Here is a 25,090-nt window from a genome sequence, read left to right as displayed (position 1 = left end):
CCCGGACCGCGAGATCGTGACCTGGCTGAAGTCGGACGCCCAACCGACTGCCCCACCCAGGCGCCCCAACAACATTTTGTTTTTATCTGACATTGGATGTTTGGACCAATGCAGTCATTACAAGCTCCCCCAAAAGTCAAGTCAGAATAAATAGATTATAACCTTTAGTATCTGAAAGAATATATTTCATAATCGGTACTTGTAATCATTGAGTTTGAAAATTTCAAGTGGTATATTTCCTTTCCCCCACTTTGGAGTAAAATAGGGGTGAACTGATGGTCTTAATTTTTACATTCTTCTTTCCATGGTAATCTGGTGTATAAAGTCGGGGGCCTAATGAATGCTATTGTAGAAAACAAAAGCATTCCATTAAAATTTAAAAAAAGAATCATTGAAATCTAAGAACTCTCTATCAAGGTGAGATCAATAATAATGATAACCTGTCTTTTTGGAGAGAAAGAAGAGTGTCAGATTTGAAAATAAAAGTGCCCACTTGTCTGAAATTTCTAAAATTTTCTTCTTGTTTTAAATGTACAAATTTTTACCTGAATATTTTATCAATTTGCGTTTTTCCAATGACACCTTTTCAAGGTTTCTTTAGACTAAGTGTGAAATTGAGATTAGACGAAGTGTAGCTGAGAAGTACGGGATGGGTCTCAGGTCACACCAACTAGAGATTGAATCTTAGGGAGATTCCTAAATCTCTCAAAGCCTCAGTTTCCTCATCTGTAAAATGCAGATAATTATACATACCACACAGTATACTTGTGAAGATTAAGAGAGAAAAAGTATGTATAAAACACTTAGAAAAATGCCTGGTTTATGACAATTAATTGCTAAATAAATGTCAGCCAATGGTGATGATAAGAATGACGTCTCTCTTTATTTTGTATATTTGCTCCCGTTGAAGAACTGGGCCTTTACAAGGTAAGGGCTCACTTAATAGGGCTGTAAAAACAAATGTCTTTGTGACCAGTTTGTTTCCGTTGTAGATAATTCCTGTGCATCTTCAGCGTTCACCTGTAGCCACGGAGAGTGCATCCCTGCACACTGGAAGTGTGACAAGCAGAATGACTGTGTGGATGGCAGTGATGAGCAGAACTGTCCGTCCCAGGCACCCACTTCCTGCCCTGCATCCTTATTCACCTGTGATAATAATCTGTGTATCCCAAGGAGCTGGCTCTGTGACACAGATAATGATTGTGCAGATGGATCTGATGAGAAGAATTGCGGTAAGTTTTGCGCAGACTTCTCTTGGTTGGTCAGCCTAATGAATAGATTTGAACAATTAGTAGGCCTTGCACATTTTCCTCTGAGGCTCACACAGTTTTTGTTGGATTGTAATCATTGTTCCATCTGTCAATCCCTGTATCAATAGGCTATCAGAGTAAAGAGTAAAGATGCTTAGAGTCCTCTGATCACTGAGTTTTATGGATGCAGAAAAAGGACTGTGTCTGTCTAACATCCAGACACAAGTGGGAAACAATTCCTCCACTATATGTCCACTATATGTATGTATGTATATATAGATAGATATAGATATCTATATCTATATTGCACAAATTTGTTTTATTCTAAATCATATAAGACATTTGGCTATTGGTTTTTTTTTTGTTTCATACAGGCAAAAAGGGAATAAAGCACAGAAGCACAGAAAATTTAAATTTCATTGGTGCTGTCTGCCTGCTTTTCATCTTGCTAGTTCTGATTTCATTTAGGTTGTTGTTTGTTTTTGTGTCTACAATAGTAGTTGAAGGTGGATGGAGTTCCCTGGACCAAGGTCTAGTCTTGGTTTCATGACTAGGCAAGTCACTTCCCTCTGTAGCAGATGGGTTTTCAGACCTCTTCTAGCTTTCACATTCTGTGCGTCTATATTTAATATAGCTTCATATTGTGGATGGGACAGCCAGCACATCTGACTCTAAGGGTATGTCTCTTTAGCAAGGTAGGACCCTGGCTTCTAGAAATGTTCTGCTTAGACTTTGGACTAAATCCAGTCATGATCTGTCTATATACTATTGCGGCATGTGGGTCAGGCTGACCATGGTGCCCAGTTGGGCTCCGTTGCTTAGCTTTGGTGGAGAGTCACAGACCCAATTGTATTCATGAGGTATAGTCCAGTCCAAGCCCATGATGCTCACTTTGGTAAGTGTAATGTATTTTTCAAGGTTTAATCACAGAATCTGACTCTGACCTATAATCTTCTTATTCCTCTTCCCTCAAACTGTCCTGGCTTTGAGCACTCTTCTGGGCTGACTTTGGCTATATGGCTGATGTGAAGGAATTTTGAACACATGTACAAATGAGATAACCTGTGTATCTCCTTAGCATTTTGCAGCTTCGGTCCGGTACACACTGAACAAGAAATAAACTGTTACTTGGTTTTTGTTTTTGAATGACATTAGAATTTATAGAGACATGCCTACCTAGTCAGTTTCGTTGTCCTGATCATCGATGTATTGACCTATCTTTTGTCTGTGATGGGGACAAGGACTGTGTTGATGGATCTGATGAAAATGGTTGTGGTAAGTGGATTGCTTTATTTTTATTCATGACATTTAAAAATGTGTAGTCATTTTTTCCTTGAGCTAATTTCGAATGCTTTTTTTTTTTCATTCTTAGTAATTAATTGCACTGCTTCCCAATTCAAATGTGCCAGTGAGGGTCGATGTATTAGCAACATATATCGTTGTGATGGTGTTTTTGACTGCAATGACCACTCTGATGAGGTAGACTGTTGTAAGTACCATATTCCTACATGTTTCAGGCCAAGGAATCATTTCATATTACCACAGGTTTTTTCTAATTCGCATACACTGGAGAGAAGACAGCTTAAATTACAAACTATTATCAAAGAGTATTGAATATACAGTATTGAATATACAGTAGAGTTGACTAGGTATTTCCAAATAATAACTTAAATTTGTGAATCAAGTGGTTTTACAAATGGGCACTTTCCAGTCCCTTAAGTAGGTTCCATGTTTCTTAGATATTTTTGTTCTCACTATGAATATTTCCTAGGACATCCCAAATTCGTGGGTTTCAAATTTTTGAGGCTTGCTATATATAATGATATCTTAATTGTTTCTTTTAAATTTCAGTAGAGCGGTCAAATCATGGTATAGATAGGGTGTGGAGTGGTATTTGATATTGACTCGAATTCTTTTGTAGCTATTTTTTGCTGAATATCTGCTAAGATGTTATGTGTTAGAGTAGGGTAAGAGAAATTATATAACATAAGAAATAATTGAAGCAAAGTACATATTAATGAAGGCCTTAGAAATGATACAGATAAAATTCAATTGGGTTCACGGAAAAGAAATTCCTTCTAGTCATAGGATTCAAGGAGAACTTCATAAAATATAAATCTGACGGATCTATAATCTCCATGGGCTAGAGACCTATAGTGGACATGATTTTTTATTGCTCACTAATTGTGTCAAATGGATTTAAGTTGATCACTTGTTAGAATAATGGTGTTTTAGACCATGAAAAGCAGGTGTTTATCAATTTTCCTCCCCATTCAGAAAATAAGTTTTTAAACCTATGTATAAAAAGAAAAGTTAAATAAAATGCTTAATACTTTATAGATGTATACAACACCCAGAAATTCGTAGTCACTGGTGTTCCTGTTTTCTGTTGAAAACATGGAATTCTTCTGTGATGATTTGTGGTTAAACTACCAATTGCCACTGACTTGTGGTTGCCTTACAAGGTCCCTGGGAGGTAACTTGGCATAGTGGAAACTTAGCAAAGAATTAAGGACTTACTGTCACCCTTTGTTTACTTACTGTGTGCTGGTTTCATTGGATGTAGTTCATTTGAGGGAAAATTAATAACATCCAAATACTTGATATTAAACTGATCAGTTCAAAGTAACAAATTAATGGCAATTTGAATTCTATTGAAGTGAACTGGTGATTATTTAATAAAGAAGAAGATGAATTTTTATTATTAACCTGTAGTTGAACGAACGTCAAAAACACATGAAACGATTTTCTTTTGACTCAGGGACAAATCGGACTCATAGAAAAATTTTTGTGCACTGCAATGTCTGAGAACCCTATATCGTTCTAGATTTTATTATTAAATTTGTCATAGTCATTATCAGAAACCCACCATTGATCCAAAATCATTTCTTCTTAATCTAGGAATTATATAAAAAGGATTATGAATTACCTTCATAAGCTCATCTGTCCCATGCATTTATCTTAGCAACTAGGCCTCCTGGGATGTGCCACCCAGATGAATTTCAGTGCCAAGCAGATGGTGTCTGTATCCCGAAGAGCTGGGAGTGTGATGGGCACCCAGACTGCATCTTTGGATCTGATGAGCATCACGGCTGTGCCCCCAAGACCTGCCCTTCAACTCACTTCCTGTGTGATAATGGAAACTGCATCTACAGAGATTGGCTCTGTGATGGGGACAATGACTGCAGGGATATGAGTGATGAGAAGGACTGCCCTACTCAGGCCTTTCACTGTCCCAGTTGGCAATGGCAGTGCCCTGGCCATAGCATCTGTGTGAATCTGAGTGCAGTGTGTGATGGCATCTCTGACTGCCCCAATGGGACAGATGAATCCCCACTTTGCAGTAAGTTTCCTGACCACAGTTTAATGGCCATAAATTCATTCTGAGCAGTGGCCTTCTGTGCATCACCATTGTCAGAGTCCCCATGCAGCTTTAAGGAAGGGATTTCAGTTCCTCTATGAATTCAAATCTGTGTAGGGATAAGCATCATGGACTTCAAATAAATCACCACTGGATGATATTTCTCATTAAATCCTTTGCACTTGTTTCTGTGTTTTTACTTCTTTTTTAGAAAAATGGGACTAAATGAGGCCATTAGATTGTCAAATTAATTTTTGTTTTGGATTGTGGTCCTAAGTTTTTCTAACTTTAATATTTTCTAATTTCAATCAGAACTTGCCACAAAGCAAATGAAGTCCGGGGATTTGTGTTTGCTGTGATTAAAATCCTGTGATTGGCATGTAATCCTAATTGCTGTCCTTTCTTTCTTTCCTCTTTAATCAATGCTCACTCTCAGATGAACCCCAGCCAGGTATGATTGCAAAATATTTTAGATTCTTATGATATTATATGGATTGTGTTTATGCTGAAAATATTCTAGTAATTTTGACTTACTTCCCTCTCTGGAGCATGTTTCCTGTCACGTCTCTTAAAAATAAGTTAGAGTACACATGGAAATAGAGGCATTTGCATACCAGCCATGTGAACCAACTTTGGGTGGCTTCAGGCATTGCTGCTGTGGCCCTGAAAGGAAGGAATGATGGCATGTTGGTGGATCTGTGCCCTCTAATGTTCTTATTTCCTTTCCCTTTCCACTTATTCCCTTTCATAGACCTTCCAGCCTTGCTCTTGAATGTCTCATCTTTCATTTCTGTATAGGTAGAAGAATGTCAGAAAGCAAGCAGGAAGTAATTTAGGTCTCTTTTCATGCTTTCTCAATGACAGTTATGTTTTTTGATGTCGACAGTATTTCCCTAAGTTTCTCTCATTGCACTAAATGGAATTATAATAGAAGTGGTAGTGAAAAAAACTGGTTTAAGTACAGTGATTGTGGAGGAGAGTAAATCCTTAAGGAAATTAGAGCAGACACTGACTAGCCTGTGGAGCTCATCCAAGTGAATAGCTGCTCTTAGCTCTTACCCAGGTATTACAATGAAGGTGGCATGAGACCGTATGATAAATATTACAACAGGGTGGGACAAAAAAAAAGCAAAGATTCCTGACTTTTTTCCTTTGTGATTTCTCTTTCTCTTTCTAGACCAGGACAGCTGCTCAGATTCCAATGGTGGTTGTACTCACCAATGTGTTCAGGGGCCCTATGGAGCTCAATGCGTGTGCCCATCAGGATACCTGCTTGCCAATGACTCTAAGACCTGTGAAGACATCTATGAATGTGATGTCCCAGGCTTTTGTAGCCAGCATTGTTACAATATGAGAGGTTCTTTCCGGTGCTGGTGTGATAAAGAATACACGTTAGACACTAACGGAAGGACTTGCAAAGTTACAGGTAATAACTGAACTTGAAAGTGAACTACCTCTAGCCAGAATAACGGCACACTCCAGAGTTTAAGATCAAATGTTGCATGCAGGCATTTGACAGTGTTGGAGTTGAATCCTGGATGGGTTATGTAACTCCTTAACCCACAGTTTATTGTGCGGATTAAATAAGTTAATAATGATAAAGATCTTGGGATATTTTGGAAAATAGAGAGTAAAATATAAATAGGTAGATGATTTTTATATTATTTAAAGTATCAGTGGCTTTTATATTATTTAAAAATTATTTCTATATCATATTTAAGCATTTTATATATAATGCTTAGTTGATTCAATTCAACCAATATTAATTCAGTTTCTACTATGTGAAAGTGATTATACTAGCTATTAGGATATTGATTTGGATGGTTCACCTAAAAAAATGACCAAATAAAGAAGGTTATCATAATAGTTTCTTTTTCAAGTAGGAGGCTGAATGGTAGACAGTCCAGGGGCGGGGGAAGGCTGTGCACCATGCTAAAACTTGGTATGATTTATTACTAAAAAGGAAGTGAAGAGATATTGAGAGATGATTAAAAGTCTCTGCCACAGCTCAGTGCCTCAGGCAAAACAAAAATATTTAAGACACAATTCTTATCAGGAAGAATTATCAGGAAGCCCACATTCTAGGAAGGAAGATAAAATTCAAAAGTAACTGCAAAAGTAACAAACAGTAACTGGAACAATGCAAGAGTAGTTTGCTCCAGATTGATATTTAGGCAAACACTGGGGTATAACTCAAGGAAAAAAGATATTTTGGAAAAAGCTTGTTTTAAATACTCGTGAAAATGAGCTAACTATCAAGATAAAGAATGAAGTGATTAAATTATTTTTTTTTTTTTAGGAATTTGCTTTCCCTATTACGATAGTTTGGAATTATATCTTCCTTCTGTTATCAAAAGTATTGCATCAAATATTTAAGAGATGTTTTAATTTAATTGTGGTTGCTCCCTGATTCATTGACATTTTTGCATTTTCTTCTTGGACAGCATCCGAAAGTCTGTTGCTACTTGTGGCAAGTCGGAACCAAATTGTTGCTGACAATATCACCGCCCAGGTTCACAGTATCTATTCAGTTGTCCGGAATGGTTCTCACATTGTAGCTATTGATTTTGATTCAATCAGTAGTCGTGTCTTTTGGTCTGATGGAGGTCAGGGTACAATCTGGAGTGCGTTTCTAAACGGAACAGATAGAAGAGTAGTAAGTACATTTCTACTGATCTATGGCCTCACTAGTCCCCCTGTCTTGGGATTATTACTCTTACTCATCAGTGAGAACAGGTCCTACCTCATCCTGGGTAGCTCTCATTTTTCCTTTTGGGCCACATAGCACCCAAGGGGCCTGGGCATTCATAACTCCCAGTCTATGCGTGTTTTAGAAAAGAATGTGTCGTCTGAAGGTGGATCCATGATTCTAAATTCCAGGTCACATGACGCAGAGACTTCAGAAACTCTCTGACATAGCTTTTGTAATTTTTTTTTTTCCCTAGTGGATGAGAGCAGAGGAAAATGCAGGGTAGTTAAGGGGTTGCTTTTCTTTAGCTTTAATTTAGTTATATTTCTCAATCCATCTCCCACAGTTTCAGTTTCTCGACCCTTGATGGTTATGTTTCCTCTGCCCCTTAGGACTTTATTTTGTAATTGTTGGCATTTAATCAATAAAGATATTATTTTGGCATGTGAACGTTATAAAGTTTCATAGTGTTGCCAATTTAGCGAATGGATAGAGCTTTTGTTTAAATGCAAAAGCTTTGAAACCAAATGAAAGTACACACTCACCCAATGGTAGAGTTATCCCAGAGTATTCAATTCTACAAAATGTAGTATATTTTTCGTGGAATGCCGTACTGTTGATTTGGTGGTTAGCTACATGGAAGGCAACATTTTCTAATCCTTACAAGCAATCCTAGGACAAGTTTAGTTGCCTTATTCTAGATTTTCGTAGAACTTCAATCTATTCATATAATTATTTACATAATTTCAATTTATTCATTCTCCGTAGAATTCACTCTTAATTCACCTTTTTTCTTTAGCTACTTAACAGTGGTGTCACCATGACTGAAAGTATGGTGGTAGATTGGGTAGGTCGCAATCTTTACTGGACAGACTATGCTCTGGAAACAATTGAAGTATCTAAACTGGATGGGACTCACAGGACTGTGCTGATTAGTCATAATGTATCAAATCCAAGGGGACTAGCATTAGATCCCAGAATTAGGTAAGATTTTTTTTTTTTAATGATATCGCCTTGAAATGGTTATAAGGGAAAAACAATAATAGCATGATATGGCCTATACGTGTATCTTAAGATTTTAAATGAAACCTTGTTTAAACATTTCTATAGATATGGTAACCATCCAAGTAGTTATTGGTACCCTTCCTTTATCTGTATACTCTTCTTCATAAAGTACATAAGAGCCATTGGTTGTTCAATTTAAGAACACATTGATTTATTAGCTTGGTAACACAATTATTGAATTGATTGTCATAGAATTATATAATTAGGTCTCTAATGAATGCATTCAGTGGTATTCCATAGACGGGCCAGTTTGCTGTACCATGGCTATACAACCAAAAAGGCAAGATTTTCCTGCTTCAATTTCATGTTTATTAGAACTCCGTTTTATGTCATGGAAGGAAGAAAAGTTTTGCCCGCTGGTTGTAACGGGAAGAGGAAATTCTCCCATGTGCTTAGAAACCTTTGATGGCTTCTTTCCTTGAATTTACTTAAAATTCTCTAACTTCAGTTCTTCTCTGTAAGATCGTGAGTTAGACAAATTATGCTTGATGCAATATAGATTTCCTAGATATTATAAAGTAATACACACCAGTGAAATTTATGATGAATCTCTGATGATGAATAAATTGACTCTTATCTTAAAATGACAGGGTAGATAAACAAGGCCAGATGGATTTTTCTAGATCAACTATTTGTGGATTGTACAGAAACATGAATAGGCATTGAGACATTTCATTGTCATTATGTACTGCATGTTTTATGAACATTTTAGAAACACCCAGATGGCTTATGATTGTATTATGATTACAGTTTCACTTTGTGACACTCAGAGGAAATAATAAACTCTGTATAGATGTTCTGAATTAGAGATGATTTACTTTAAGCAGAACATAAAGATGATGTTGTATTACTTAAAATGGCAGTTACTTTCCCTATTGAAATATATCCTTTCTGACTGGTAACTGATTTCTTTCCACAGTGACCATTTGATGTTCTGGTCTGACTGGGGCCATCACCCTCGTATTGAACGAGCTAGCATGGATGGCAGTCTGCGCACTGTCATTGTTCAGGACAAGATTTTCTGGCCCAGTGGCATAACTATTGACTACCCCAACAGACTGCTCTATTTCATAGATTCCTATCTTGACTACATAGACTATTGTGATTATAATGGACAGCATCGGAGGCAGGTGATAGCCAGTGATTTGGTAAGTTGGTTTTGAGGAAGACCACGCTGAACCCACAATAGCGGCTTAGTAGAAAGCAAATAGAGTTAACAAGAGAACTAAGAGATTAATTTTTGTATCTTAGACATTACAAGGTCAATCCAGGAAATATCAACAGGAGTGAGGGCCAATCCATCTTTCCTTACTAACAGAAAATAAATATTTTTATTCTAGTTCATGGTCAGATTGTGCCATGTCTGGGAATGATTTGTGTGATTAAGTTGATCTGTAGAGGCTAATCTGTTGCTTCTACACTTTAAAAAAGTGCGTTAAGCAAAAATTCATAATTTATATTTAGCTTTCTCAGTTAAATCATAGCCTGTTGTATAGTTTGTATTTTTTAATTTCAGTATAATTGATATACAATGCTATATTAGTTTTGGGTGTACAACATACTGATTCAACAATTCTGTACATTAATCAACTTTTATTCAGAAAATTATGGTGAATTTATTTTCACAATTTGAATGGGAAGATATAGAAAATATATATTTTAGCAAAGAGCCATTATTTAAAATTGCCATTGGTGATAGTTCTGTGGCTTTAAGGGGCCCTGGCAGGGCCTCCCTCCCTTCAGGAAGCATGCAAGTAGGCTCGGTCAGATTTATGTGAATCTGTAGTGGCAGAAATAGCACTGGGTAATGAGTGGTGATAACAGGGGAGGGGGTTAAGGCTTGGGAGTAGGGGATACAGATAAGTCACCTTACTTTCTGCCCTTCAGTGTTGCTTTCATTTGTAAAATGGATGCCCAGTGTAATGACCAGAGAAAAAATGAAGACTGAACGACACAATGTGAAGGTGCTTTCTCAACGTGAAAGCGACAAAAATGTGAAAGTATCTTGAGTGCTATAGTGGGATAATTATAGGTCAAGCAGTGTATTTTTTGTCTGTCTCCTGAACAATGACTTCCCTATGTCTTAAATGATTAAATGCTAAACGATATCCTTTTCTACATTTTTTGCCTTGGTTTGTACTTGTTGGCAAAGTCTCATCTTTTCACCTCACAGATTCTGCGACATCCCTATGCCCTAACTATCTTTGAAGACTCTGTGTACTGGACTGACCGCTCTACTTATCAGGTTTTGCAAGCCAATAAGTGGCATGGTGGAAACCAGTCAGTCATAATTCGTAATATTCAGCAGCCCCTAGGGGTTGTTGCAGTTCATCCTGTGAAACAACCTAATAGTAAGTGATATAGAGACACTTGCCTGGGAATAGCTTGGAAAGCACTTATTCTGAGAATGCTAAGTGTACAATGTTGTAGACCTATTTGTTTGGGCAATTTACTCCCTTCTTCTTTACTAACCACCGCAGTCCTAACATTTTCATTACTTTTATTTATCATGGTAAACTAAAAACTTGTATGTAACAACAACAGACCTAAACTGTGTCATTTTATTCAGCAATTGGCTACTGTCTCTGTGACAATTTCTAAATCCCTGTTTCCTCGGCTGACAAATACTGCATAGACCAGATAGTCCCTTAGATCCTTTTATTGCTACCCTTCTGTGATCTAAAGGAGCTTATTCTTAGGACTCGTTTATTATGGCGCCAGTGCCCTGTAGGTGTAGCTATCCCAAGTCATCCTAGATGTAGATGTGATACATTCCACACATCCTAGATGTGTGTGTGGCTAGATGATTTAAAAATTTGACATTGGTAGTTTAGTTCTATTTCCCTTTTTTAGAATATCTGCTCCCATGTTTATAGTATTCTCAGTGCTTAGAATAGTGCTTAGAGTACAGTGAATGTTTTTTGAGTGAATGAATAGATTAATGAATCTAATGCAATATATATAATAAGAATGTATAAGATCTAGAGGACATCCTGTGAGCCTGGGGTGCACATAGGTTCCCTTATTTTAAAAAGCAGAGATGCACAAAGATATCATCAATAGAGAGATAAAAGATTACTATCTAACCAAAATTTGGACAATAGTGGATACATTTCAAGGTCACAAAGGGAACATGCACACTGATTTCATTTAATGTAAAAAGATCTTTTAGCTTAGGCAGGGAGACACATGTTATTTGGCATCGTATTTCTATTACTGAGCTTTGGGTTACTCAGTAGCTATTTGTTCATAAGCTGGTTATAGATAGGATTGACCTGTGACCTTGGGCAAGTCATTTCTCTCTCTTATTTCTCTTATGAGTTTTGTGTTGAAAGCATGATGCCGGGGAAGGGTGTTGTGTGTGTGTGTGTGTGTGTGTGTGTGATGAGAACTTTTAAGATCTACTCTGTCAGCTACTTTCAAATGTATAATACAATACTGTTAATGGTAGTCATAATGCTGCACATAACATCCCAGGACTTATTTATCTTGTAATTGGAAGTTTATACCTTTTGACCGCTTTCACCCATTTTGTGCACTACCTACTCCATGCATCTGGCAACTGCCAATCTGTTCTCCATATGAATTTGGTTTTTCTTAGATGTCACGTATAAGTTATAGCACATAGTATTTATAAGTTATATAACTTATAGCATAAGTTATATCATATAGTATATCATACAGTATACTATAGTATAGACAAGTATATTGTCTTTCTCTCTTTGATTTATTTCACTTAGTTTTTGCTGATTGCAAATGGCAAGATTTTCTTTTTTACGGCTGAATGATATGGCATGTGTGTGTGTGTGTGTGTGTGTGCACTACATTTTACTACATTTTCCTTATTAATTCATTCTGTGCACTTTAATTGTGGGAGGTTTTCCATTCACCAGTGTTTTCTTCTCTTTTTCCATTACAGGTGAAAATTCATGTGCTTCTTCCTCCTGCAGCCATCTATGCTTGCTTTCCTCACAGACGCCGCACCTTTATTCTTGTGCTTGTCCTTCAGGATGGAGTCTTTCTTACGATTCTGTGACTTGCTTGAGAGGTACCGTATGCCCTTTAAGTGTGGAGGCTGCCTTAGTTTAGCAGAGCAGTGTGAGCTCTAAGCCACTTGCTAACAGAACGTGTGCTGTGTTCCCTTTGATCCAGCAAGTCTTGGAGTACGCATGCCATGTGGGACGTGTGCTGTGTTCCCTTGGAGTACGCATGCCATGTGGGGTGATTTAATTGAGCACCTCAGTTGTAATAGTTTCTGTATATAAAGCTCATATTATGTGTGGATATGATTCAACAATCCTTAAACTCACATTTTCTTTTACCTGGTTACAGTTAGACAAGCAGTGATAATGGGAAGCTCCAAATTCTGCACTTAGGAAGTAAGGATTCTTAACACTTGTGTATGGCTTCCTTCTCTCAGGTTCCTTATCTCATTTTTATTGTTGTCACTAATAGTGATGAGTATTCTAGCATAGGCCTTCTGACTCCAACTGCAATAGTTTTAATATCTGGTATTTTAAAGATGAAAGTTTTCTTTGTATGAAAGATTGTTAAGTGATTATTTGAGCAATTTAATCTTTGTCTCATCCAAGATACTTTACTGGGTTGATGGAGATATTCTTCTTCTTCTTATTAGTATTATTAGGGAGTGAGAACAAAAGGGAAAGATATAGTCAATCCACAAAAGAGATTTCTGCTGGAGTATGTACATGATACAAAATAAAGTCTTTTTAATGTTTATTTATTTTTGATAGAGAGAGTGTGAGCAGGGAGTGGGTGGAGAGTGGGAGAGAGAACCCCAAGCAGGCTTTGTGCTGTCAGTGCAGAGCCTGATGCGGGGCTGGGACCCACAAACTGCGAGATCATGACCTGAGCCTAAATCAAGAGTTGGACATTGAACTGACTGAGCCACACAGTTGCCCCCAATAATAAAGTCTTTTTAAAAATCATTTACCTTTGCTTAAAAATCTAGAGAGTTATTCTAAATTCAAGGTCTTTGACTTTAGTTTTTGAATGTGTTTTGGTCCTGACAAAAATGGTTGCAGACAAGTTAAAATTAAATATTTAATGATAAAAAATCCTTAAGCTAAAAGAAAACAGAATCTTAATCTAGAGGGAAAGTTATTTTTCAAGTGGAAAATTTTTGCTGAATCCAGGAAATTAATGGTGTTTACAGATTTTGCAAATGTAGGCCTACTGAAAATTGAATTCCATCAAGATATAATATTTTGCAATGATACTTTCATGATGAAAGATTTTAATTATTGGTAATGCTTACAAAGGGATTGGCATTTGCCATTTTTCTTCAGAGACTTATTATGCACCTAATCCTTGTTGACACTGTTTAATTTAGTGTGTCCTCAGAGTCTTTCAGCAGGAGATTAAACTGGGCTATGGACATTTTGGATACAAAGCATTCTTTCACCATGCAAAGGTTGTTGAACTGTGCATTGAGGATTGGTGTAATCAATGTAACGATCTGATGGTGATTGATATCTAAGTAGTAGCTTTTGTTGTTTCACAAATAATTCCACTAGTGGGTTTTCCATTGGCTGACTTTACTGAGGTGGAACTTTTTTAGTATTGCTCAATTGATTTTTGAGTACCACTTGGGTAACTGAATGCCAATATATGTTAACTAAGAAAAAGAGGGGCACATTTTTTTCAATCAGAAGCTTAAAAGACTTGTTAACATTTATAGATGAAAACATTTTACTTGATTTACAGGTTAAATAGCTTTTAAAATATTGTTTACTAAATGTCTGGATATCTTTGGAAGTGCATACGATAAGGTTAAGTGAAAAGGCAGACTGTTCACCACTGGCCATGTAAAAATATGCATTAAAAAGATCTGGGAGACAACACACATAAGCACCAATAGTGGTTACAGTTGGGTAAGGGAATTATGAGATATTTCTATTTTTTCCTAATGAGGTGACATAAAATTTTAAGCCAAGAACTTTCTCTGCATAAAATAGCTTTTTATTCTTTCAAAAATATGTTCTCCACAATGCCAAAACCAAATAAACAACAACAACAAAAGCAAACCGAAACATCGCCCAACGTCCTCTACAATAAACAACCTCCAATCCAAAATGAGTCTCTGACTCAGTGTGAGCGAGACACAAGACAATTGTCTCAGTGATTACGTGCAACATAAGAAGAAAACACTCCTTGCACACACTGTTAGAAAGGTTGAGGCTCTGATCATTTAGTGCAACGTCTGAGTTAAGGGGAACCTAGCTAGGAAGTAGTAAACATTGCCGTTCAACTACAACATAAATTTCCCATTACCAACTGCTTCCTCTTTACTTCTTGCCCTGCTAATACTAATCTTAATGGGATCATGACATAAAGAATAAAAATGAAGTAATGATTTTTAATTTCAAAAGACATACTGTGGTAGGATGGCTTAAATATCACCTCCTTCTGAACTCCTTCCCATCCCACCCCAGGTACTTTTGTGCATATTCCTTCATGGCCATTATGATCCAGAATCTATATACTTTGCCTAGTTCTGTAGACTCAAGTTCCTTGATGATTAAGCCTCCACCTGATTCATTGATATTTGCTCGTTGCACGCAGTAGCACTCAGTAAATGTTCAGTGAATGACAAAGCCCTCCGATATTCTTTCTTGCTCCTTCTTCATTCCTGTGTTTTCCACCTATTTATTCCCTTATGGCTGTATTGTGTCATCAAATCACTCGTTTTATCTTTCCCACAGAACACTTTTCATGCACTCTCTCTGGTATCATCCTTCGCCTTGGCTCTCACACTTTCTGCCAGTGCAGCACTAAATGACTCCCTCCTCTGGTTCATTGCCCATAAATGTTCACTAGTGGTAAGTGGTATATATATTTTCTCAAATATGCCAGCAGCGATCAGATCAAGAGCCTGAGACTTAGCCTGACAAAGGAATAGTGGCCAAAGGAGTAGAGCTGGGTAGGGCTTGAGAGGAGTGCTTCTGGGAAGAATCAAGAAAGCCCATGTTCGATGGATGAGAAATGCAGTTCTTTAGGTGCTTTGGTTGAGAATTCCTCCAATTAAGCAAAATGAAAATTACACAGTAAAAAGAGCAGTATTCGGTTTTGAGTAAGTAAAATTTATAATCTCTACTGTGAAATTGGGAAATACTTCTTGTTTTTACTGAACCAATGAACACTTACAACATATAATCAATAAATAATTAAATATCTCAATATAATTTCAAGGTACATATAAACCCCCAATATAGCTTACACATTTTATTACTGTGTGTTAAATTAAATGAATTGAGTGGTAATTTGATATTCAATAACTAGTACCCAGTCTGCACTTTTTGTGATTAAGAACATTAGTTTTGGAGTCTGAGGACCTGACAATTGTTTAATTTCTTTGTGCCTCATTTGAAAGTTGGGGGTGGGTGGGGTTGGTAACACTCTAACAAACAGGGTTTGGAGGCTTCAGGGAGATAAATTAAGTGAAATAATATCTGGTCCATACTATATGGCCCATATTCTCAATAAATAGGGGCGATTATTATGGCCCTTTCATTTGTTCAGAAGAGAGGCAATGTGGAGCAGTTAAGAGAGAATGGGCTTGTGAACCTACACTCTCACTAGCCCCTGCAAGTTTCATTGGCCTCAGCTGAAAACAACTTCACAGGTTTAATGGAAAGACAAAATGCTATATATTGTAGGACTTTGTAAAATATAAACATTAATAGTTGCAATATTTACTTTAAATTTATTCCAGGTTTATAAATGCTAAGTAATTTTTAGTAACTGAAATGCCAGGAAAAAGGAAAAGCTAATGAGATGTTAAAATAAGTTAAGAGCCAGGGGCACCTGGGTGGCTCAGTTGGTTGGGCATCTGACTGAGTTTTGTCTCAGGTCATGATTTCCCGGTTCGTGAGACTGAGCCCTCAGTGCTGACAGCAAGGAGCCTGCTTGGGATCCTCTCTCTCCCTCTCTCTCTGCCCTCCCCCACTCTTGCTCTGTCTCTCTCTCAGAATAAACTTAAAATCACATTGAAGATGGAAAATTTTCCAGATTATCAAAATAATGAAAGCATCATTTTTAGCAGATGAAAATTATGCAATGATTAATCATTTTATATTTTGCTTAATATGTGGTATATGTCATATACATGTCTTCATAACATGAAACTCACACTCCAGTTTTCCTTTTATTTAAAAAAAATTTTTTTTTAATGTTTATTTATTTTTGAGAGAGAGAGAGAGAGAGAGAGAGAGAGAGAGAGAGAGAGACAGCGTGAGCGGGGGAGGGACAGAGAGAGAGGGAGACACAGAATGTGAAGCAGGCTCCAGACTCTGAGCTGTCAGCAAAGAGCCTGATGCGGGGCTCGAACTCACAAACCATGAGATCATGACCTGAGCCAAAGCCAGACGCCTAACTGACTGAGCCACCCAGGTGCCCCCCAGTTTTCCTTTTCTGAGAGAATTATAAATACGTCACTCTTGACTTTCATCATTTTGGATTTTTTTTTTTTTTTTTTTTGATAAAGCATCTACAGCTAGGATAAAGATTATCTTTGAAAAAGGACCTTTAGACCAGAGAAGAAGAGACAGATGGCCAGGGTGTATCCATGTCTTTGGCACTGGGAAGGGATGAGGAATCTTGGTCATCAGTTCTGGTCCCTAGCCAGCAAGTTTCCCATCTGAGAGAAGACATCAGTCTATCAAACCTGAGTGGCCAGAGTCCATATCTGAGGCTCACCAAACAACTTCTAGTATGACTTTGTGCTTTCCTATGGGCTGAAGATGTGTGGTGTTTCTACTGCAAGCGTTCTGTTTACACAGTGGTTGGTTTTGTCTTGAAATAAACCTTGGAACCTGCTTAGGAAAAAAAAAAAAAGCATGAAAAAGAAAAGAAAAAGGACCTTTTATCTATTAAGGAGGTTAAGTGAATTGCTAGTTTGAATAAGATATTTTGAGGATGTTTAAAGTTGCAAAATACAGATACTTTTGAGAACTTTAGAAGACACTATTTACACTTCCACTTATGCATCCATCCATTTATTCATTTATGCGGTCATTCATTTAGTTAGCAAATATTTATTTGGCAACGATTACATGCGAGGTTCTGGGAACATAATAGTAAATCAGACATAGTCACTACCTTTTGGGAGTTAGAATCTAGTGTGAAAGACAGCCATTGGGCAACAGCAATTGGGGAGATTATAAATTGGATTTTATTTAGTAATTAAAATCTCTAATAAACACCAAGCCACACGTGGTAGTGTTTTTATTTTTTGAGCACACTTAAGACTAATAAATTGAAGAGTCTATATGTTTTCTTTCACTTTTTAAATTCAGTATTAGTGAGGTTTCTCTATGTGTAGAATGTGATGCTCAACACACATGGATGCTTTATCCATGTAAGTAAGGAATTCATGAAGAGCAAGGTAAATACTGATCTACCTTGGGAAAGTCCAGAAGTGTTGCATGTATGGTTGGAGGTTTGGTGACCTAGCAACCCACTGAAACCCAATCAAAGGCCCTGGATTGTCTGATGAAATATCTACCATGTATGGTATTTTTTGCTACAAAGCTTCAATGGCGTTTTATCCTATGAGATGGTAACAATCCACTGCTTTCCATTACTCTAAATGTCTGGGAATAGTAGGATATAATTTTGACTGATATCTGCTATTTTCACAGATGATCAACCTTTCTTAATAACTGTGAGATACAGTATAATTTTTGGAATCTCCCTCAATCCTGAGGTGAAGAGCAATGATGCTATGGTTCCCATAGCAGGGATAATGAACGGTTATGATGTTGAATTTGATGACTCAGAGCAGTTCATCTATTGGGTTGAGAATCCAGTAAGTTTTGAATAACATTCAAAGTATATAACTTGTTTCAAAGAGCTTACCTACACTAATGCCTTCTTATAAGCCAACTTTTGCTGGGTGGATAAAAGGGAAATGGTCCAGAAATAAATTAATTTACCACTAAGTTTTTTTGAATCAGTGAAGGATATAAATAGGAGGCTGACCTGGAGCAAAGAGCAGATAATAGGCACATTTAACCTATTGGATGTTATTTATTCATTCAGCAAGCAATTATTAAGTGTCTACTTTTGCTCTGCGCCAAACTAGCCACTCCCAACTGTAGAATACACACCAAGAATCAGTAACAAAGATTACTCCTAAGGAGCTTTAAGCTAATAGAAGATACTAGATGAATATAAAAATGATTATGAATCAAAACAAAAAACAATAGTTCTCTGAAAGAATTCCAGGAGAGCATTTGATGTGGCTGCTGGGATCTTCTCAGCATCTTTGCCTCCAGGATAAAAAGAGCCCTCCTTCAGTTCTCTTTCTATTGGAGCTCACCCTTTAGAGGAGAAGGGTGAGGAGGGGGAAGGGGCAAAGAGATTACAAATAAAGAAGAGAGGAAGATCTTTCTGTTTGAGGCTTGTCACCTCTATGTAAAATATGCTTCTGGCCGCCTGATTTTCACCTTTGATGGGTTATTTTTATGAATATGGCCTGTGGTAGTTAAGAAATAAATCTCTGTAGCCAATATCAGAAGCAACCCGAATGATAAGCCTTGCAGAGTCCTCTGACACACTGAAAAAATCATTATTTTTGAAGTGTTGCTGGTGTTATAGTGTTATACGCAGCAAGCCCAGCCAATGGCGCTGAACCTTTGCCTTTCCTCCAAGGGTGAGGAGTGTTCAAGAAACATAGCAGCCAGCAGTGGCTGTGCTTCCATGTGGAAGCTGTGGCCTTTGAACCAGCTCACCTCTTCTTGTCCTTCTTTCCAGGGTGAAATTCACAGAGTGAAGACAGATGGCACCAACAGGACAGTATTAGTTTCTCTGTCTAGGTTGGGTTCTTCCATGAGCCTGGCCTTAGATTGGATATCAAGAAACTTATATTACACCAATCCTGGAACAATGTCAATTGAGGTAATGATTCCATAATACCAGTTACACAAACACTGGTTTTTGATGCATATAAAATCTATTCTCAGGAAATGCTTTCATTGATTTTGAAATTATTTTTAAGCAGAAGCAAAAGAGAGGAGCTATCGGTATTAACTATCAAAGTCTTAGAAGCGATGGAGTAAAACCACTTTAGAAATAAATTATTGGAACTTTCTACTGCCCTATTTTGTTTTCTTCCTAAGCATCAATACTAACTTGTTCATATAAAAGGATTTTAGATAATTTATAAAAATATATAAAAATAGTTTAAAAAAGGAATTCAGCATTAGGTATGGAAGAATATAGTAGGCAGGAGAGTTTCCTCCCTATCTTTCCTCATCAAGTCTGTAATGCTGTTTCAGTCCCAAACCAAATTTATAGGTTACCTCTGTTCTAAGATGGAAATCTTTCTATGGCTCCAATGCAGTTTTTCTAACAGTGCAACAGAAAGTAGAAACTTGATTCTAATTCCTTTGATACTTTTCCTCGGTGTGATAAGTGTTCTTTTTACTCTAATTCCCAGAAGAAATTCTAGATGGGGCACAGGTATGCAATCGCATGGAGTAAATCAGAGGTAATTCAACTAGTATTGGTTTGTTCCATTCTGGGACAAGGTTATTAATTCATAATAATTTTGAAAGTGAAAATTTCTAAAGCAAAGGGAGGGTTTTCTGAGAAGGGCAGTCTGCAGGACTGTGTAGAGTGATCCGTTCACTGCTCAGGGTGAGGCGCCAGTCAGTAAGTAAGCTGGTTCTCTATGGGGTATTCAGAAAGGGAAATGCTGAAGGTAAGAAAGGCACATAGCAGCCAAGTGGTGAAATTAGAGCAGATTGGTCAGAACAGTGGTTACAGTCTACAAAGTCTTCTACAAACTGGATCTCTTTTAGTCCTCTCAACATTCCCAAAGGCAGGCAACACAATTAGAGGGGAGTTTGCAATTTGCACAAATGCTAACCTCTGAGTTATCTCAAGCCAGGTAGAATCATCAGCTCTTAACACGAGGGGAACCTTGGAGGCTCATCTGGTTCAAACCCTTTGCTATTTAGATAAGCTCCTGAATTGTACATAATTTAAGAAATTGGCTTAAGCAGTCAGCTTCACTGCCCTGCTTCCCAGGCAGTGTTCTGTTCTGACTTTGCCTTGTTTTAATGATAACTCCAGCAATCCAGTCTGCTTTAACCCCCTTTGACAGTGACAAAAGGTAGTTTTTCATAATCTCAACTAAAAATATCACTCTCCCATCAAAACATTGACACAGTTGACTGCCTAAAACCCTTAATTCCAAACACATCTCTAGTGTCTGCTTAACACAAAGCTGTCTTCATTCTGAATGGCAATGAATATGTTCAGACTCTGTCTTTTGGTCTCTTGTTTTGTAAACGGGGGTCTTCCCTTTTAAACTGATAGTTTTCCAAAAGAAGGGGACATGTTTCCTCCATCAGTATTAGGTACAATGACAAGGCACCCGCTGATGGATAACTGTGTGAGTGAGTGTGTGTGTGCAAATGTGTATCTTGGTAAGTTCACCCTAATCATATAAACCTAAAGTTAGTAATTGTGCCCCAATGCAGTGAGGCACAGAGGAAAGATAATTTGCTTTGGAGTCGAAAGACCTGCTTTGAGTCTGACTTACTCATTGAACAAATACTAGTAAATGAATCCGTCCCATTGTTAGTGCTGGATATTCAAAGATGAATAACATATTTTTTCCTGCTTTTAAGTAGTTCGTGCTCTGAGAGCTAGACATATAAACAAATAGCTTTGTTCCAGTGTGCTAAGTGTGATATGAGCAGTGACTACGAACTGTTCTGTGGCTAGGGGCAGAAGTAAAAGTGTGGAGAGGGAGAGTGGCAGGAGAATCAGTGACTTGTGAGCTGCGTCTTTCTTGAAAGAGGGCCAATGTTTATTGCTGCCAAATGAAGCAGGGAAAGTAGGGAAAAAAGCATCCCAGGCAGAGAAAAGCACTTGATAAAGACTGAGACTTGAAAATGCACTGTATTTACTCTGCTCAAAGGGTATTTGATATTGCACAAATTGCTTAACTTCTCTGAGTCTCTGCTTCCATTACCTGCAAAATGGGGTTATATCTCAGTAACTAAAAGTACGTCTTGAAACTAAGATATCCTGTGAATACAGAGTCCTTTTTCCCCTCAAATCATCAATATATTTGAATATCCACAGAGGGCCCATGAGAATAATGATCTAAAGGTAAATTGTCCTTTTAGTGTTGTTGGTTTTTTTAATTGTTTTTCTCCTTTCGTGATATCAGTGGTGACTCAGGTGAATGTTAGATTGCTTAAGGGCACAGAAATACTCAAATAATATCCTTCCAGGATAAGAGTTACTCCTATTTAATTCAAATTTGAAAATAAGAGAAGTACTGACTAAATGCTTTCCACTAGGGGTAGCTGTGTGCCCATTCACTAAATGTAATTTTGTAGCTGAAAAGAAGTCTACAGAATGGTTGTGTGAGAGAGAACTTGATGTATCCCCAAAAAAGGAAAAAAACTTTCCTTTGAACCAAAGAGATCCTTAGCCTTAAGAAAAGGAGTGAAATTTTGGCAGAAAGGGGCAAATTTAAAAAAGACAGCAGACAGGAAAGAGAAAAATTTAGAGAGGAGAGTGAGGGATTAAAGAGAGGTGTGTGTGTGTGTGTGTGTGTGTGTGTGAGGTAGGAAGAGAGGGAGGGAGGAAAAAAATAGAGAGACAGAGAGAGGGCAAAGATAAAAACATAAAGACTGTGGGGTCCGTGGGTGGCTCAGTCAGTTAAGTGACTCTTGATTTCAGCTCAGATCATGATATTGAGCCTGGGTGTGGAGCCTGCTTAAGATTCTCTTTCTCCCCGTGACCCTCCCCTGCTCATGTGCTGTCTTTCTGTCTCTCAAAAACAAAAACAACATAAACACTGATACACAACCTATTTGCATTAAAAAGCAACTTTATAGAAAAACCTTTGTGCAAATAATCAGTATACATTTTCTAATTTCTTACTAGCTGTTTCTCTTCTCAGACTGTCTTAAGTGCATATTAGAATAGCCTTGTTCCTATAAGAAACTGCTTCTAGTCTGGTAATCCATATTTTTCTGTGATGTTTCAGAGTTCTGTTAACATTAGCAATTAGAGCAATAATAATTAAAAATGGGTAACTTTGAGAAAGCCACTAAATGTCCATAGGCCTCTTTCATCATCTATAATATGGGTATCTATCTCACAGAACGGTCGTGAGGATTCAGTCCAATACTGTTTAGTATAATGCCTGCTACATAATAAGTGTTCAATAAATGGATCAATAAACAAAATAGGAAACACACTTGTACTGAGCACGGTGTTAAATGCTATACATGTATTATCTCACAGCTCTATGCGCAATGTGCCATTATCATCTGCACTTTATTCATAAAGAAACTAAATTTAGACAGGTGAATTTACTTGTCCCAGTCAGATCTAGATGGGCAGGGATTTGAACTCTTGTGTTTTAACTCAGGCTGTTAACATGGCACAGAATTCACTTTAACTCTGAGTAAATTTGGACTGTCTGGTCAGCTGTGTTTTCAGTGAAGGACCACCAGGTGCCTTGGCCACATCACTGGGATGCAGGAGAGCTGTGGGGTTTTCATTTGTCTTCCAGAGTTTTCCTGCATCTTTTTCTGAAGATGTTTTTGTAGCTTCTCTTAGGCAGTGATTTTGTATGTTCACCCATTTGAATCCTTCTTTGATCCATATAAATGTCCTCTCCCGAAACATTAGGTGAATTGAAATAGGAATTTGAGAGGTGATTTTGCTTTTCTTACTCATTTTCTATTGAGGGGATTTCCTCATAGCCCTGAAATGCAATTAGGGATTATCGGAATCTCACACAAACCCTCCCATTCATCTCAATTTTTTGTGTGTGTAAGTTCTCCTTCACCTCAGCCTTCTTTGTTTCCCCTTTTGATACTCAGTTCTAATAAGTGACTTTCTGCTATAGGTTTTGAAACTCCGGGGAGATGTCAGATACAGAAAAACACTGATTACCAACGATGGGACAGTTCTTGGAGTTGGTATTCCAGTTGGCATAACTGTTGATCCTGCTAATGGGTGAGCGTTCATAAATGACACAATCTGCTCTATGCAGCACCATTCTTGTTAATGTTGTGACCTGATGAAATGGAAGATTTCAGACTTAGGACCTTTTCTGATTTCATATGCCAACATTTTGAAAAATACAGATCTCAGTGAGAAAGAGGAATACCTCTGAGTTACATCTAACATGAAAGATGTAAATATATGTTTTGTTCTATGTTCTTTAAATTAGCAACACTGGACTTAAAATTAATTCCAGGAAAGAATTTTAGACATTGAAAAATGGAATTATAGCAATTAACAATGCATTCTGACTAGATATGAATCTGAATAGATTCAAATGGCTAGATAACATTTGAAATAGAACTTGGAGGAGAAGGCTTCCCATGGGTGGAGAATGGGTTGGGAACTGGGGAGTGGTACTTGAGGCCAAACAAGGAAAGCGCAGAAGCATCACAGTATTTAGCATGATTGTGTAAAGGGCTGAAGCCAGAGTCTTAGAAATTAGTGACAGTTGACAAGATGGAAGCCAAAGGAAGGATTTAATGTCATCTTGCTAAGGAATCTCACTTCTTTCTTTTGAGTCAGTTGGGAATTTGGAGGAAGGAAATGATTAATCAAATTTGTATTTCTGAAGGATGGGTCAGGATCAGAGTGGAAGAGGCCAGGGGCAGGGAGACCAATTAGGAGAAAGTGTTCAGCTAGGGAGGAGAGTTCTCAGATAAGATAAGGTAGCTTCAATTTTTAACGAACTCAGAATTCACAAGAGTTTGTGACTTTGTCCAGCAAACTTCTGATAGCCTGGAATTTAAGAAAAGAAAGAAAATTATGACACGAACGCAGGGCTAGTTGTTAGTGAGGTAGGCACAATGGAACATGATGAGAATAAATAACGATGTTGCCAAAATGGTTATGCATGAGGTCCAGGCAGAGAGCGACGGAAGGCTTGGAAGCTCAGGCAAGTTTTAAGGTTGAAGAACAGGCTCAGTAGAAGAAATAAAATGGGGGAAGGGAAGAGATTGGAGTTTGGTTGAGGCAGAGAATGTCAGAGTTTGAGAACTTCCAAGTAGGGAAGTTTAGACTTGAAGATGAGGCGCATGGGACGGGCATGCAAGAAGTATGCAAATAAAGATCAGAGGGGCGCCTGGGTGGCGCAGTCGGTTAAGCGTCCGACTTCAGCCAGGTCACGATCTCGCGGTCTGTGAGTTCGAGCCCCGCGTCGGGCTCTGGGCTGATGGCTCGGAGCCTGGAGCCTGTTTCCGATTCTGTGTCTCCCTCTCTCTCTGCCCCTCCCCCGTTCATGCTCTGTCTCTCTCTGTCCCAAAAATAAATAAACGTTGAAAAAAAAATTTTTTTAAAGATCAGAATGAAGGGGTTTGAAGACTTGTGGGGAAAGAGTGTAAGAGGATTGTCTCATGAGGCCATGGCAGCAGCTGAGATAGAAAGGAGTGGAAACTGAGATTCAAATCTAGACAGTGTGTCCTCAGTGGAAATAGAAAGCAACCCTATATATTTTAATGAAATTTTATATATCATGGATTTGGCAATTCTGTGTGGCAATTAGGGTTTGTGTGTAATATTACATTTTCCATCACAGAAATCAGAAAAGAAAGTAGCTGGTCTTGTGCTAGATGATGATTTAGAGAAGAATTAAATAACAGGCCTGAGAGGTGAGCAGGGAGGTACTTGCCAACTTTTATATCAGCTTTGTCCTTCCCAGGGCAC

General features: G+C 37.8%; 1 protein-coding gene across 3 annotated transcripts in view; it reads left to right on the top strand.

Annotated features, from left to right (window-relative positions):
- The window catches only part of LRP2 (LDL receptor related protein 2), a 200,626-nt gene that overhangs the window by 97,737 nt on the left and 77,799 nt on the right, over window positions 1-25,090 (top strand). For 2 of the 3 annotated variants that reach the window (XM_045480109.1, XM_045480108.1), the window contains exons 22-35: window positions 993-1,232; window positions 2,406-2,525; window positions 2,623-2,739; window positions 4,216-4,593; window positions 5,048-5,062; window positions 5,789-6,037; window positions 7,056-7,267; window positions 8,100-8,284; window positions 9,285-9,513; window positions 10,539-10,716; window positions 12,285-12,413; window positions 18,028-18,194; window positions 19,142-19,285; window positions 23,271-23,380. In XM_045480109.1, the coding sequence (XP_045336065.1) occupies window positions 993-1,232; window positions 2,406-2,525; window positions 2,623-2,739; window positions 4,216-4,593; window positions 5,048-5,062; window positions 5,789-6,037; window positions 7,056-7,267; window positions 8,100-8,284; window positions 9,285-9,513; window positions 10,539-10,716; window positions 12,285-12,413; window positions 18,028-18,194; window positions 19,142-19,285; window positions 23,271-23,380 (2,473 nt within the window). The remainder of the gene's footprint in view (window positions 1-992; window positions 1,233-2,405; window positions 2,526-2,622; window positions 2,740-4,215; window positions 4,594-5,047; window positions 5,063-5,788; window positions 6,038-7,055; window positions 7,268-8,099; window positions 8,285-9,284; window positions 9,514-10,538; window positions 10,717-12,284; window positions 12,414-18,027; window positions 18,195-19,141; window positions 19,286-23,270; window positions 23,381-25,090) is intronic. The other variant, XM_045480110.1, reaches the window with a different exon arrangement.

Source organism: Leopardus geoffroyi, chromosome C1 (assembly GCF_018350155.1).
Source record: "Leopardus geoffroyi isolate Oge1 chromosome C1, O.geoffroyi_Oge1_pat1.0, whole genome shotgun sequence".
NCBI lineage: Eukaryota > Metazoa > Chordata > Mammalia > Carnivora > Felidae > Leopardus > Leopardus geoffroyi.
Note: the sequence above shows the minus strand (reverse complement) of the source record. Positions and strands in the feature narration are given on the sequence as shown.